At 35.4% G+C, this 16,947-nt stretch overlaps 1 protein-coding gene and 1 long non-coding RNA gene across 2 annotated transcripts in view; both read right to left on the bottom strand.

Moving 5' to 3' along the window:
• asic1a (acid-sensing (proton-gated) ion channel 1a) overlaps positions 1-9,485 on the bottom strand; it is a 34,118-nt gene extending 24,633 nt beyond the window's left edge. The window contains exons 1-3 of the mRNA XM_051652800.1: positions 9,269-9,485; positions 6,556-6,990; positions 627-822 (exon numbers count right to left, since the gene is read on the bottom strand). Of these exons, the coding sequence (XP_051508760.1) occupies positions 627-822; positions 6,556-6,917 (558 nt within the window). The 5' untranslated portion in view covers positions 6,918-6,990; positions 9,269-9,485. The remainder of the gene's footprint in view (positions 1-626; positions 823-6,555; positions 6,991-9,268) is intronic.
• Positions 9,486-13,560: 4,075 nt separating this feature from the next.
• Positions 13,561-16,613, bottom strand: LOC127414629 (uncharacterized). The gene is made up of 4 exons (XR_007892823.1): positions 16,492-16,613; positions 16,012-16,043; positions 15,744-15,813; positions 13,561-13,957 (listed from the first exon to the last, which is right to left on the bottom strand). It is a non-coding gene; the product is annotated as an uncharacterized LOC127414629 (long non-coding RNA).
• Between the last annotated feature and the right edge of the window lie 334 nt (positions 16,614-16,947).

The following is a 16,947-nucleotide window of genomic DNA, read 5'->3' as shown; positions in this document are numbered from 1 at the left end:
TATTTGCCTTTTTTATCAATATGCAAGACAGTTAACAGTTTCAGGGAACTGTTGAAAAGAGACAAAGGATAAAATGAAACACCCGAGCACTTCAAACATGAGCTCATACGCGTCTGTCGTGACTCTGATATGTGGAACCATTTAAATGGTCTATTATTTTGGTAACACCACAAATAAAATAAACAACAATACAAACTGTGATTGGTAATTTACATTTCTCAGACGGCTCCTTCACATGCAAGTAGGCAATTCTTGGCGCCGTCGCTTGAAAAACGAATAATCCAAATGGGAAAATGTATTGGCTGATAATTAAAAATTCGGAACATCGGCTGATTTATCGACCTCTGTGATATATCGGTCGACCACTACAACACAATGTGATCCCTGGGGAATTCTGAAAGCTGTAAATTTCATTCTGGTGGCATGAAAGATAGGACTGTCAAATAACACAGCCCAACACAGCCATTTGGCTAAAACCTTAAAAAATGCCTCTGGCTCTTTCAGAACTTTTGAACTTTTCAGTACCATGGAGAGCTCTGTATCAAATCAGCACTCTAGGGGAAGCAGTACTTCAAATTAAACGAGCTCAAAGAAATCTGCTGTTGTGAATCTCTAGAGTATCTCACCACGCTGAAGTCTTCCGGTCGGCAAGGACAGCCTCTGAACTGGCAGGAGAGAAGCATGTCTTTGATGTCATGTCCTGTTCTATTATAGAACTCCCACATGTTGAAGGGTCGCGGCTTGAATTGGCGGAAGTCGGCTTTGCTCTTGAGGACCTCCATTACACTCTCTTCAACCAGGTGAGCATCCCGAATCTCATTTCTACAGAGAAAGAAAGAAAGAGACAGAGAATGATCAGTGACTGAGAGAATTTGACTGTTGACATGCTTTTATAATAAATCCCAAAGCACATTTGTTTAATATTGATAAATATGTTTATTATTGTTTTATTTGTTTACTATTGCTTTATTTGTTTACTATTGATTAATTTGTTTACTATTGCTTTTTTGTTTATTATTGCTTTATTTGTTTACTATTGCTTTGTTTATTATTGCTTTATTTGCTTTCTTTTGCTTGTTTTGTTTATTATTGCTTTATCTGTTTAATATTGCTTTTGTATTATTGCTTTATTTGATTAGTATTGCTTTATTTGTTTACTATTGCTTTGTTTATTATTGCTTTATTTGTTTAGTATTTCTTTGTTTGTTTATTATTGCTTTATTTGTTTGCTATTGATTTATTTGTTTGTTATTGCTTTGTTTATTATTGCTTTATTTGTTTACTACTGCTTTATTTGTTTATTATTGCTTTATTTGTTTAATATTGCTTTATTTGTTTACTATTACTTTGTTATTGCTTTATTTGTTTACTATTCATATTTTTTTATTTATTGCTTTGTTTATTATTGCTTTATTTTTGTACTATTATTTTATTTGTTTAATATTGCTTTGTTTGTTTACTATTTATTTATTAATTAATGCTTTATTTGTTAACTATTGCTTTATTGGTTTATTATTGGTTTATTTGTTTACTATTGCTTTGTTTTCTATTGATTTATTTTTTAATTATTGCTTTGTTTATGATTGCTTTATTTGTTTATTTTATTAGTTTATTTTTCATTGTTAGTTCATGTTAGTTCATAATGCATTAACTAATGTTTACATACAGTGGCAAGAAAAAGTATGTGAACCCTTTGGAATTAGCTGGTTTTCTGCATTAATTGGTCATAAAATGTTATCTCAACTTCATCAAAGTCACAAGTTTAGACAAACACAATGTGGTTAAGCTAACATCACACAAACAATTATAATCTTTTGTGTCTTTATTGAACACATTTTTTTTTTTTAAACCATTCTGTAGTGGATTTACTTCTATGTTTATGCTCATTGTCCTGATGCATCATCCAGCTTCTACTGAGCTTCAGCTGGCGCACCCTGACATAATCCTCTAGGACATCTTGATAAACTTGTCAATTTTTCCCTCGATGATGGCAAGTGGTCCAGGCCCTGAAGCAGCAAAGCAGCCCCAAATCATGATGCTCCCTCCCCCGTACTTCACTGTTGGGATGATGTTTTTCAAGTTTGTATGTTTGTATGTCCTTTTTATGCCATACATAGTGCTGAGTTTTTCCCAAAAAATTCAACCTTAGTTTTATCAGTCCACAAAACATTTTCCCAGTAGCATTATGAGGTATCAAGGTGGTCTTTAGCAAACTTCAGGCATGCAGCAATGTTTTTGTTGGAAAGCAGCAGCTTCCTTCATGGTGTCCTGCCATAGACACCATGCCTGTTTACTGTTTTCTGTATAGTAGACTCATGAACAGAGATGTTAACCAGGTCCAATGATATCTTCAAGTCTTTAGCTGTCACTTGAGGGTTCATTTTTATTCACTGAGCATTCTGCTGTGTGCCCTTTGAGTCATCTTGGCTGAACGGCCATTTCTAGGGAGAGTAGCCATAGTACTATATCATCTCCAAATATCTCCATTGTCTCCAACAGATGACTATCTAAGATCTTCAAGATAACTTTGTAACTAGGGATGTAGACGGTTAACCGGTTAACCGATTAACCGGCATTAACAATTTGCTCGACTAAATATTTCGGTTAAAAATTAACAGTGAGCTTATTTCAAGAAATAACAGAGACGTGATTTCATCGGTTTTACATGTAAAGCATGTTATGTACACATGAGGGTGCTGTTAACACATAAACCACGGCCTTCCTCTCAGTCTGAATGTCAAGTACCGTTTAATCCGAGAAGACATGTTCCGAATCAAATTGTAAATAGGACGTTAGTGTTTAGTAGTAGCACAAGTACAATGTGGTACCATATAAAAAACAAACATCTGCAAGCCTCAACATCTAAGAGCATATGTTTATAGCCCCCGCTTATGTTTGACGTGTCAGGAGTATGCGCAGCGGGACTTCAGTGCCTTCGGAGCGGGTTTCAGTCTCCGGGCTTTCCGTCAACATACTGTATGTGTATGTCGAAGACAAACAAAAATTATTAGGATTGCCAGCAGCACAATTTGTGGGTAGGTTGACTGTTTTTATTAATCCATTGTTAAACTGTCAAGTTTTCACCTCCTAGGTTAATTTGGCGTGCAAGCGATCCATTCAAAAACTTTGTTATGAAATATAAGAGGGAAATATATGGTTGTTCATTCAAATGTTGAAAATGATGTAATAACTATCGCTAAATATGCACAACTGTCATGTGAGCCTGTTTTGTTTCAGTCGGTATAGACTTGTTGACAAAACATATTGTCATGACTCATGCCTGTTCGGCCACTTATTTGATTCATGGCTCATTGATTAACCGATTAATAACCGGTTAATACTGGCAGTTACTTGGTTAAAAGAATTTGCCAAAATTGGCATCCCTTTTTGTAACCCTTTAAAATATTTTAATTTAACTTAAAATATTGCTGAGAAAAAGATTGACAGTGTGTGTGTGTGTGTGTGTGTGTGTGTGTGTGTATGTCCACTGTGCAGGGACAGAGACACTTGGAACGCAGCAGCAGGCATGACTAAAGTCCAATTCAAACCCACATCACATCACAGCTGCTGGGTGTTACAGCACTGCAGTAACTAAATCACGACTTCCCATTTGGTCAATTGGCAGCAAATACTGAAGCCAAAAACCACATTTCATAAGATTTTTCATTTCACAAGGAATTGCACCTAAGCAGCCCAACAAGACACGTGCCATCTGCCATTTCTCTGTCGATTGGTCACTTTTCTATATTCAAAAAAGAGACAATAATCAGAGCGCAACTTTCAGTTTGCCAGGTAAGCACTTAGCGACTGAGCGATAAGACCGACTGATCTGTATACAGTAAAATCACAACTTCAGGGCTGTTCACACAGGAAGCGTTCTTGCATTACAAACAGCTAGATGGAGTGCAACATATGCAATGATTTTCTGTCTTCCATTGAACACAAAAGGAGATTTTTAGTCGTTATTAATGCTGCTCTTTTCCGGACAATGAAAGTGAAAAGTGACTAGAGACTGTCAGGCTCAAAAAAAAAAGCACCATAGAAGTAGTCCACTTGTACGACTTCTGAAAATCTTCTTCTCTGCCAAGGCTCTCAAACCTTTGTGTGATTTAAATAAGCATCGCGATCGGTAATGAGACACATGACAACTGATAATGTTTGGCATCATTGACGTCAGACCTGATTTGACATATTTTGAATATATTATTACATTCAAATTTCTAAACATAATTTTTAGTGTTGGGTGTAATCTGATTACAAATTAATTCGTTACTATAAACTAATTCATTTTTTTAGTCAAAAGTAGTGTAACGCATTACATTTTAAATTCTTGTAATGAGATAAGCAATTAAGTTAATTAATTTTTAGTATGTTACTTGGTTAACAAACATATTTTTATGAAGAATTTAACAATTCATTATAAGGGAGAAGAAACATGTGGTGCTAAGTGTATGACTTGTGAACATGAACAATGAACAAGAAAGAAATACAGACATTATTTTTTATAGGTATGCACCGATCCGATACATGGAACGGTATCGGCTCCGATACTGAAGCTTTTAAACTGATCGGGTCTCGGTCCAATGAGCCTGATCCAAATCCGATACTGTGTGTTAGTCACAAAAAATGACATAAAAGAACCATAAAAACACCATTAAAGCAGATCATATGACTCGTACATTTTATTCAAAGCCATCTGAAGACGTGCGATAGCTCTGTGAATCACAAAAGGCTGTGTTTAATAAGTAAATATATAGTATGCGCAGCGCCAGCGTGTTAGTGAATGGTGCTGCTCTGTTGACACAAACTCACACACAGGCTGGTGATGCACTCGTGGCTGTTTTTAGCCTTCACAGCGGTGCGCAATATTTGAGCGCTACTCAAGAACAGCATCTCAGATGTAGATGCTCAATAGTTCGGTTCACTTATAATATCCATTTAGAATGGCACCGGAGGTGCATTTTACCAGAATTTGAATAAGAAGCGAATTAAACTACTGTGAACTTGCCTACAAACAGACACATACAGGACTTCCTGGAGAGTTTAGAATGTCAAAATAAAAGTGTGAGGATTTAAAAAGTGCACAATTTAAATATGTTACTGTTGTATTTAAAATTAAAATGAAAAGTCAATAATAATAATATTAATAACAATTTATTATTATTATTGTCATCATTAGTATTTGTTTACAATTTATAACAATATTTAAGTTGAATGGGTTCCAAAAAATAATTGTGTGAATGAAAAGTGTACAATTGAACAAAAAAGAGATCTGAATCCTTTAAAGTCCAGATGCAAGTTGAAAAGAAAAAAAAGGCAAAAATAAAACACTGGTTTCTTTTCTACTGAAGACTTGAAGACTGGAATTACTGTTAATTTTGCTGCTACATTAACCAGTATACTAGTTAATAATAAAGTGTTTCTTAATAAGTGATACATTTATATTGAAATAATGTGTAGTTAGAGGTTTGTGTTTCTTTACATATTAAAGTGTACTCCCAGTTAGTTCCACACAATAATGTAAAGATATTCTAAACTGATTATGCAAAAAAACAACACTGGTATCAGCTTGGGATCGGTATCGGCCGATACTGAGATTTCCGATATCAGAATCGGATCGGAAGAGAAAAGGTGGTATCAGTGCATCCCTAATTTTTTATTCGTTTTTTTATTCATTGAGCGGAAAACAAAAATGTTCAGTGTTTTAAAAAGTAACTTAAAAGTAAAATAATTTGTTATGTGATTACTTTTCCAATGAAGTAATCAGTAATGTATTTTAATTACAATTTACTTACTTGTAATTAATTGCAGTGACTTATTTTTAAACTCACCCAACACAGACTATTATATTTTGTTGTATTGTATTTGAACGTAAATTAGAATATAGATATATAAGAACATACGTAAATATGAATGAGATTTTAAAGCTGCAGCGGAGGAGAAGATTTTATCAGTTAATAATGACTTAAATTTGGGTCTGTTTTTCACGACTTCAGAAGACTGAGTCATATGGAATACTTTAATGGGCTTTTTGTCATTTTTTGGAGCTTAAAATCCCTAAGTCACCATTAGCTTTTGTTGTATGGAAAAAAAACAACATGAACATTCTGCTTAACATCTCCTTTTGAGTTCATACAGGTTTGGAACAATGTGAGGGTGAGTAAATGATAACAGAATTAAAAATTTGGGGTGAACTATTCCTCTACAGGAGTCTTTGAAACCACATTAGTCTAGCACGTTTACACAGACCAACTATTAAAAATCAGCACAAATGGAAAGTAAGAACGTGTCCTGTGTGAACGGCCCCTTCGAGAACCAGGGACTCCCCAGAGAACTCTGAGGAATACCACAGGTGCATTTTAATTTCCGCTTTTCAAGTCCAAAAAAATCATGCTAATCATCCACACTTCAATGTGCTTGTGTATTCAAGTGGGAAATACAGAGGTCGAGAGCACACAGTCTACGAAGTGAATCACACCACAATGACTCATCCTCATTATTAATAAAACTTTACCGCAGCGGCTTTTGCGTGCAGGCTGATTTGTGTTCCCTCACCTTGAGTTTAACAGTGCCAGCAGCTCCCCTGCGTGGTACAGGTCATTACGTGTGATTCTGCTGAAGCGGATGGAGTTGAGATTGCAAATCGTTACCGCAGGGAAGACCATCACGGGTGTCGTGATCTCGTCAAGCTTGGTGACGTGGGGGTATTCCAGGTAGAACTGAATCCGATCGATGCACACGTACAGGAGGAAGGTCAAAGAACTTAGAAAAAATACCACCCATAGGCAGCATTTGGCTGTGATCTTCTCATACGAGAAAATATGAGAGATGCCATGCAGAGTCGAGGTATGAGCGAACACTTGGAGGGGAGGGGGTTGGTCATAGTCAATATCCAAAGGTTCCACTTTAAGATCCATCACTGTTGTCTTCACTGGTTGTCTTCAAGTTTGTCTTGTCTTGTGGCACAGGTGGGAAGCTATGAAACACTCCCTAGAGATGTTAAAACACAGAAATACATACATTTTAGTTTCTGTGTCAACGTGGTTAAATATTAGGTATGTTGATTGAATCTTATAACCATAAATGAATCAGTGGCTACTCAAAATACTCAAGAAGGTGTAATTTTGGGGTGCAACATTTTGGTTTCACTCAATCAAGATAGAATGTTGTGATCTGGAGTGGTTATTGAAAAGTTGCAGGTTCAAACCCCACAAGTGTTGATCCATGATCTATCGCCATTTGTGCATAATGTTGATCACCACATAAATAATTTAGACTTGTCCCAAAAATAGAGGTTACAGGAGACACTTACAATGGAAGTGAATGGGGCCAATTTTTGTAGGGTTTGAAAGCAGAAATGTGAAGCTTTTAATTTTATAAAAGCATTTACATTCTTCTATGTTAAAACTCATTTATTATTTGAGCTGTAAAGTTGTTTAAATCATAATTTACCGGGATTACAGGGTTTAAGGTAAGTCGTCATAGCAAAAAATTTGTAAATTGGATATAACTTTACACAGACAAGGTTAGTAAGCGATTTTATCACACTAAAATCATGTTTTTGCTGACTAAAACCAAGATTTGAGCTTTTTTTTTAAAGAAAAGGAGGGACGAGTCAAAATAAATGTTTGTGGTAATCAACATTATGCCACAAATGCTGTCGATTGAGCTTAACTTGTATTGAACCCAGAATTTATATTCATTTATATACACCGATCAGCCACAACATTAAAACCATCTGGCTAATATTGTGTAGGTCCCCCTCATGTCACCAAAACAGCGCCAACCCACATCTCAGAATAGCATTCTGAGATTATATTCTTTTCACCACAGTTGTGCAGAGTGGTTATCTGAGTTACCGTAGACTTTGTCAGTTTTAACCATTCTGGCCATTCTCTGTTGACCTCTCTCATCAACAAGGCATTTCCGTCCACAGAACTGCCACGCACTGGATGTTTTTTGTTTTTGGCACCATTCGGAGTAAACACTAGACACTGTTGTGCGTGAAAATCCCAGGAGATCAGCAGTTACAGAAATACTCATACCAGCCCATCTGGCACAAATAATCATGCCACGGTCCAAATCACTGAGATCACATTTTTCCCCATTCTGATGGTTGATGTGAACATTAACTGAAGCTCTTGACCCATATGTGCATGATTTTATGCACTGCACTGCTGCCACATGATTGGCTGATTTGCATGGATGATAGCTGGTGCCAGAAGGGCTGGTTTGAGTATTAGTATTATTTGAGTATTGATAACCGCTCTGTACAATTGTGGTGAGAAGAATAATATCTCAGAATGCTATTCTGAGATGTGGGTTGGCACTGTTTTGGCGGCACGAGGGGGACCTACACAATATTAGGCAGGTGGTTTTAATGTTGTGGTTGATCAGTGAATATGTACATATATACAAATCTATAGCCTATACATCTTGTTCAAACACCTACAGACAGCGTGAAGAGGGTAAGTCACTGCACACACCAAGTTCCCTATAGGGCTTAATTATAGTCTGTCAAAACAAGCCACAAAATAAATAAATAAATAAAATCACAATAAAAACATGAACATGCACATACAGTAAATATATTTATATTAATAAACTTCTGTAAAGCATTACAGATCAATCACCAATAGTCAGCTGAATCTCACAAAGCCTCACGTTCACAAATGTCTTATTTCACCACAAATTTATAAATAAAAATAAGAAATTATCTTTAGTCAAAAGAAAATAAAACCTATTTATGGACCATTAAGATTCATTGGCATTATAATATTATTTTCATGGCAATTAAGCACATTCCTCAATTTAAAAAAAACAAAAACAATCCTGTTCAAAACAAACACATAATTTAAATAGTAAAATACACAGTATTTTATATAGGGTATGGTAGTATATTATGCAGGCTACTGCTGCCTTTAATTCCCGCTGACTTAGTAAAAAACATTGTGTTTAATTGTCAAGAAAATATTGTAACAATGCAAAAAAAAAAAAAAAAAAAAAAAATCTTTGTTACAAAATAGGATTCATTTTTATTATTATTATTATTATTTTACAAAATCCAATTTATTTGTATTAATTAATTAAAGATTTTCTGGTAAACAAACAAAATCCCAGGTGAATCGCGTTAGCATAAATACGTTTTACATTCATATCGCATCGACATGAAAAGTCACAATAGGCTACTTGTAACACTGTATTACACACATAATAATAGAATTGTGCAGATCAAAGCAATTGAAACAAAGTAGCGTGGATCTCTCACTTGTAGAACGCGACAATTAACTGAAGCACTTCAGAAAGATGAGCATGAAAACAGACCCCGGTTATCCAAACATCTCTCCAGCATTCATGCAGAAATCAGCCGAGCCTGCGATCCATCCGACAGACAGCTGAAAATCCATATCAGCAATGAAACGATTAAAGCAAAGCGATACAGTCAGAGTGAAGAGCCTGCATCGTGCGTTCTCACAATCTCTCTTCTCGTGGGTGCGCGCGCGCGCGAGTGTTTGTGTGTGTGTCGATATTCAGCTTTCCTGGCTGAAGATAGAGAGAGAGAGAGAGAGAGAGAGAGAGAGAGAGAGAGAGAGAGAGAGAGAGAGTTGTGAGGGCGTGCCATGAACCCCTGACATTGTGAATTAATTGTACACTTAACAAAAATTACCACAAAATACCATGCTATTACGGTTACCATGTTTTGGGTATGTAGCCTACTATGGTAATACCATGTTTTTGGATATTTATCATGGTATTTTTATGTTTTTTTATATGTACCAAAGTAAAACCATGTCTTTAGATACTGTATGTACCATGGTAATGCTATGTTTTTGGATATTTACCTAATTAATACCATATTTTTTTGCATATGTACCATGGAAATACCATATTTTTGGATATGTACCTTGGTAATACCTTGTTTTTAGATATGTGCTATGATAATACCATGTATTTTTTAAAAGTACCATGATATTACCATGTTTTTGGATACTGTATATACCATGGTAATACCATGTTTTTAGATATGTCCCATGGTAATACTATGCTGTTTTTTCTTGTGGATTTGTGCCTTGGTAGTACCATGTTTTTGGATATGTACCATGATAATACCTTATTTATGGATATGTACCATAGTAATACCATAATTGTAGATATGTACCATGATAATACCATGTTTTTTTTATTTCTTTTTTTATGTGCCATGGTATTACCATGTATTTGGATATGTATCATGGTAATGCCATGTTTTTGGCTATGTACCATGGCATTACCTTGTTTTTGAATATATATCATGGTATTACCATGTTTTTAGATACAGTATGTAACATGGTAATACCATGTTTTTAGATATTTGCCATGGTAATACTGTTTTTTTTTTTTTTTTTTTTTTTTTTGGATATGTACCATGGTAATACCATATTTTTGGATATGTTGTATGTTAATACTATGTTTTTTAGATATGTACCATTTTTGTTTGGATGTGTACCATGGTAATACTATGTTTTTGGATACACACCAAGGTAATACCATGTTTTTGGATATTTACCATAGTAATACTGTGGTTTTGGACATGCACAATGGCAATACCATGTTTTATTTATTTTTTCTTCTTTTTTTGGCATTTACAAGGTTTTTAGGATATGCATCTACCATGATAATACCATGTTTTTTTTGGGGGGGGGGGGGGGGGTGTTGCAGCATGAAGCGTCTACATGTTTCCATTGATCATGGTATAAATATTGTACTTGCTTGTTTTGATTATTGGGGGCTTACCAGGAAACTATGCCCCTGACTACCATGGTGTTTTCTGAATTACTTTGGAGTACCGTGTAAAAATCATAATACATTCATAAAATTATTCAATACCATGGTATATATCAAATTACCTTGGAATTACCATTTGATACCTTCACTGTACCATGGTATTGCCCAGTAATTTTTGTAAGGGTAGGACAAATCACTCATCTTTTCAAAAGATCAATTCCTGTAGCTGAACTGCAAGAACAAATCGCTAGTAATGGCAATGTCCTGGGGTTAAATCCCAGGGAACACATAAATTAATAAAATGTAAACTGTACTATCTTCTGTTATGCCTATCCAACTAAAAATATTTGATCCTGATGCTGAGATTAACCCACAACAAACCATTTTACCACACAGACCAGTATAGTGGTTTATGCACTTCAAGTCCATTTAACATCACATGGCATCTTTTGTTAAATGGCCTCTCACTGAGGCTTTGCTTTAGCGTAAATATTAATTTCTTTTGATTAAATATGAATAGCACATTTTTTAAATGCATCAGGGAAGAAATGACCACATCAGTGTGACAGGTTTATGGCTCTGCATATGTGGCTCTGCATATGTGATCACACACAGTCTCTTTCACTCTCACACATGCCCACATCCTGTCTGATACGTTTAAGTCAAGAGAAAGAAATTATTTTTCTGACATTCTAGTAAGAGTCCCATAAAACAGAAGCACTATGTGGTAAAATATTGCTGCAGTGTGTGTGTGTGTGTGTGTGTGTGTGTGTAGGTGTGTGTGTGTGTGTGTGTGTAATATACTTAATTTACAGGGCCGACCCCATTTCTGCTTAGCGGACCATATGCACCTCATATAAACATGTGTTCCTTGGCACAAATGCATCCAAAGTAATGCTGCCTCAGCTGAATATTACATACATGCTTTTATTCGAAGCGGTCTCTAGACACTGTCTCTAATGCATGGTTACACTATACCTACTTTGGGTTGCCTTAATGGTTGAATGCGCAGACATTAGTTCACATGGGGCTGCTCTTAATATTTTTTATTTTTTTAATTTTTTTTATACAAATGTTATAGTAGGTCAGAAAAGAAGCAGTGAGGCTGCTGTAGCTGTACTTCCTGGACAACATCTCTTCTAATTATAGAATAATGTATGAAATAAATTGCATGAGGAATTGGGATTTTGTGACTAAGGGGGTTTCAATTCTTAGGGGTTCACTAAGAAGTGTGCTAGTAGCGTTGTTTAGTTGCACATGCTGTCAGCGTTGTTTTAGCACTTTATTCACAAATTATGCAAATGTTCCACTGTTATGTTCAGTCGACAGAATTTTGGACTTAATATTGATTAGCAAAAAAATTAATATCGACTCGCCCCTCTTTTACTTAAAAAAAAAAAAGAAGAAGAAGCAGAAAACATCTGGGTTACAGTGAGGCACTTACAATGGAAGTAAATGGGGCCAATCTGTAAATGTTAAAATACTCACTGTTTCAAAAGTATAGCCACAAGACGTAAACAAGATGTGTGTTAACATGATTTTAGTGTGATAAAATCGCTTACTAACATGTTCTGTGTAAAGTTATATCCAATTTATAACTTCATTGCAATGACGACTTAAAGCCATAAACCCTGTAATCTCGCAAAAACTATAATTTAAACAACTTTACAGCTCAAATAATACACAAGTTTAAACAGAAGAATTAATGCAAGTGCTTTTATATTATTAGCTTCACATTTCTGCCTTTAAACTCTCCAAAAGTTTGCCCCATTCACTTCCATTTAAAGTGCCTCACTGTAACCTCAACTTTTGCTTTTTATGAAGTAAAGGAGGGACGAGCTGAAATACATTTTTGTGGTAATCAGCATTATGCCACAAATGCCATCGATTGAGTCAACGTGTATCTAAACCTTTTTTCATAGTGTGTAGTCATGGAGTGCATTTTCAAAAGTTTTCAATGCCATTCCAGTGTGAATGAGAGGTTTAAAAATGTAGCAAAATAAATGCATCTTTAAACGAAAACTAATTAGGGTTAGGGTTCCAACGGTCATGGAAAACCTGGAAATAGGGAATTTAAAAATTGTGATTTCTTGGCCTGAAAAAATCTCAAAAGTCATAGTCATGGAAAATTTCTCTAGTGAATGTACATTTTTCCAGTTTTCCTCAGCTCTAAAAATATCTCTTCAGCTCGATATTGCTTGTCTGTAGAAAGGGGCTAAATCTGAAAAAAGAAAGAAAAAAAAAGCATGCTGTCTAAGGACGTTTTTAAAAATGGCCGTTCTTTTTAACCTGAAACAGCATCTAAAAAACATATTGTCTGTGTGAGATGCTGACATCTGTCTAGCATGTTTACATGATTGAAAAACAGCACAGACGGATGGAAAAACTGTTTGGTGTAAACGGCCCCTAAAACAGGTATGCCAGGTATCTTTTGGGTCAATGATGTGTGAAAACGGCTCCCAAATCAGACTGAATAATTCATTAGCAAATTAGTCTGAATCAAAATGATTTTTAAACTTCTGTATACAAACACCTGGTAAACTCACGGAATTTCATTGGCAAAAAGGGTTGGTAGTGTGAACGTGGTCTAAGATGCGGATATTTGCACAACTGTTGTGCAACAAAAATGGCGCAATTGTTTAGTAAATTTGCTCCTACCTTAAGTCAAGTTTCACTCTGAAATACATGACGAATATTATGTAAATAATATGGGTTGCGAACACTGGTTCATGTTGACTTTAATAGTAACTATATAAAGGAAGAATATAACAGAAATGATACAATAAAATTTCCAAATTACGTCAATGTATGAAATCATGTTTATTAGTAACTCAGTTCATTTATGTACAGCACAGTCAAGAACTATGACATGGGCGGAGTCAAATGTAAGCAGATGATGGTGGGGTCACAGAGTCTCTAGAGTCTTTGAATTTTGGCCCAACATCCAATGAGCACATCAGCAGGGTTATTCAAATGTGAGACCCATGGGAGAAGGTACAGAAGGGGCTGACAGATTGCAAGCTCTGTCTAATGATGGTCAGATGGATGCTGTTTGTTGGCTGGATGGGAGGAGCAACTGTCAGCCCTCCCTACCCTGGGGGCCCCCATGCTTGCGTCGACAAGAACCCAAGAGAGTCTCCAGAGCCAGCTTCACGAAGGCCTGGAAATTATTGCTTCTCTCCCTTCGGCTGTCCTGCGAGGGGAAGACACACATACAGATACCTTGACTGGAAACATACAGCAAGTGAAATAAAATTGAATTGTCCCCCAGTGTCAGAAAACAAATGTGCAATTTTCTCTGTCATTTGCGCCAGGACATTTTATAGTTTTTCTGCATCTCTCCCACACACAGAATACTGACACTCTATAATAAAATTCTGTTGTAATAAATGTGTCAAAATAACTGAAATTATCATGATTTATTATAGAGGTTCTCCAGTGGCTTTGCGCTCTCTCTTGGCTCGTACTTTTCTAATACAATTGAAACTTTTTATTGAAGCACTTTTCATTTTACTGTCTCCTTAAGATGAATTGCGGTTACACTTTATTTTAATGTGTCCTTGTTACTGTGTAATTACATAAGTAAATACTGATTATTACTAATTAACAACATGTACTTACTATAGGTTTAGGGTTAGGGTAAGGTTTAAGGATTAGTTGCTTTTAATTATGCATAATTGACTGTTATTACTGTAGTTAATACATGTAATATGTGTAACAAGGTCACATTAAAATAAAGTGTTACCTGAATCACTTATGTTGTATCCTTCCTTTGAATAAAAGCATCTGCTAAATATAAAATTGTAAATAAAACTGTTTTAGATTTTACTACACAGATTTTACATTGGACATCAAGTGGCGACCCAGCCTACCCAGTCATATGAAAAGTCGTAATAATATTAAGCGATTTCGAAATCATATGAGTTAGCTCGTACAAAAACTGACTTTTACAACCATAAAATAAAACAAAAAACAAACACCAAACAATGTTATTATAATTTTTCCTAAGTTGAACCCCTAACTCTAAAGTCTAACCCCTTACCAAACCCTAGACCTAAACCGAGAATGTAACCACATATTCAGGATTGGGGGGGACCAAATGCATGTATTTCATAATCAACCTTGGAAAAAAAAAAACATATCAGTAGAGCACTATTATGAATATTGTGGGGAGGGTGACATGTCTCCCTCAACGCCTATGGTGGTTACGGCCCTGAGCTAAACCATGATTCTAATAGGAAAATCAGTTTGTGTTGTATCAGTTTGAAGTTCTGTTTGTTCATTGGCTGGTTTCTATAAGGGAATAAAAGTCGTACCTTATGTCGTACCATATCTTATGTCATACCGAATAAAATTTGTACTGTATCGTATGAGCCAAGTCATACCATATCTTACAATTTCGCCATGTTGTATGAGATTTTACGAATTGTCTTGCAACGACCAAACACAGTTACAACATTTTTAATTGTACAAAAATATCTTTAAAAGCAAATATTGAACTTAATCAATATTACGATTTGAGGACGAAGACATGTCATGGCATTTGCCTAACTCTGCTTTTTTAAGACACAGCAAATTGTTTTGTACCAAAATTCTGAAAAGTTTGTTTGGACGCACAGTCTTTGAGGTCAGCATTTTCTCCTCCCTTTTAAAAGTTGATAAGCCTATTTATTTTGCTATCCTACACTGCATGATTACATTTTACTATTTCCATTTAGCATTGTTTCTTCCCTTCTCTCCACTACCCTATCAGAACAGACCTGTGACTCACTTTTGGGTTTATTACATGGAACAAATTGAAGGTTTTATTTGTCAGTCAAACTTGTACTTTAATTAACCATAAAAATGTATATGTAAAATGTTATGCATATTGTCATGTATCATGTCTAGCTGCTTCTACATCTGAAAGGTATAGATTCAGATATTTTAAAAGTCCTTTCTTGCTCACACATTTCTGCAGTACTGTTGTTAATATTTACCTCCTTGCTTTTTGGTGTCATCTGCTTTTTGATCACCTTTCTTCGGCTGCTCCTTAGGACTCTGAGGTTGCTGAATGGAAAAAAAGAAATCATAGTCAAGTTCAAATTAAAGCATTTAAAGGGCTTAAGGCATCTGAGTTATACTGACAGCAGCTGTTGTCTTGCACATCTTAAAACTAGACTGGTTGTGAGTAGGACTTCTAAATTGTCAGTACTGTTTAAATATGTTTAAATATCAAGCATGCCATGCAGTGATGAGGGTTGTTACCTTGGTGGTGGATTTCTTGTCGGTCTTGTTACCTGTCAAAAGATAAAACATTCAGATGATTACTTTTTCCATTGTTGGTTTAATTTGCTAAGCTTTTGTGCTTAGTCATAGGTATACACTGTAATTTGTTTTGTGAACTAAAATTTTTTCTTCATTTGGTAAAAAAAACAAAAAAATAAAAATAAAAATATAAATCTGGATTAATTCAAGACCAAATATATTATTTTATTTCACTGAATCAACCTCTACCCAACCATAAGGTTACATAATATATATATATATATATATATATAAATAAATTTGAGGGTCACATCAGATAGAAATTGTTCCAAAAATAACAACTGCACATTTTCACTTTTTACAGTAGTAGTTTTCAAAAGTCAAAATAAAATTCCAAGAAAGAATTTAGAATGCTTTTTAATACATAATATTTCTGAAAGCATTTGATCAATATTGCTGGACCTTTGCTTTAATTTCTACCTTTTGTTCCAGGCATGTTGGCTGCGCTCAAAGGTCCTTGTGTCCTTTTAGAATAAGTAGTGCTAAGATGCGGGCGCGGCCCTCATTTATGGCTCCGGCCGCTGAAATGCTCCATGTACGGGGCCCCTTCGGGAAAGAGCGGCAGAAACAAGTAAAGAGCCCTGTCAGCTGTGCCTCTGCACTGTCCTGCACTGGGCCTCTGCTGAGCTCAGGTGAAACCCTGGTTGCATATGTGTCTTTTGTACAGTTAATCCTTTTATTTTGCTGAACACAGATAAATAGTGCGCTCCCATACCCTTTCCCTCAATAGAGATACATTTTCAGCAAACTATATGTGAATATTTTTTTATTCAAGTTTGAAATTTAGTTTGCAAACTACTGGTCGCAGTGAGATCCAGGGACAGAATATGAAGTACTGCATTTTGTTGTACACTCATCTGTTTTTTTTTTTAGTTT

Source organism: Myxocyprinus asiaticus, chromosome 24, assembly GCF_019703515.2.
Source record: "Myxocyprinus asiaticus isolate MX2 ecotype Aquarium Trade chromosome 24, UBuf_Myxa_2, whole genome shotgun sequence".
Taxonomy (NCBI): domain Eukaryota; kingdom Metazoa; phylum Chordata; class Actinopteri; order Cypriniformes; family Catostomidae; genus Myxocyprinus; species Myxocyprinus asiaticus.
This window is presented reverse-complemented; position numbering and strand designations above follow the sequence as displayed.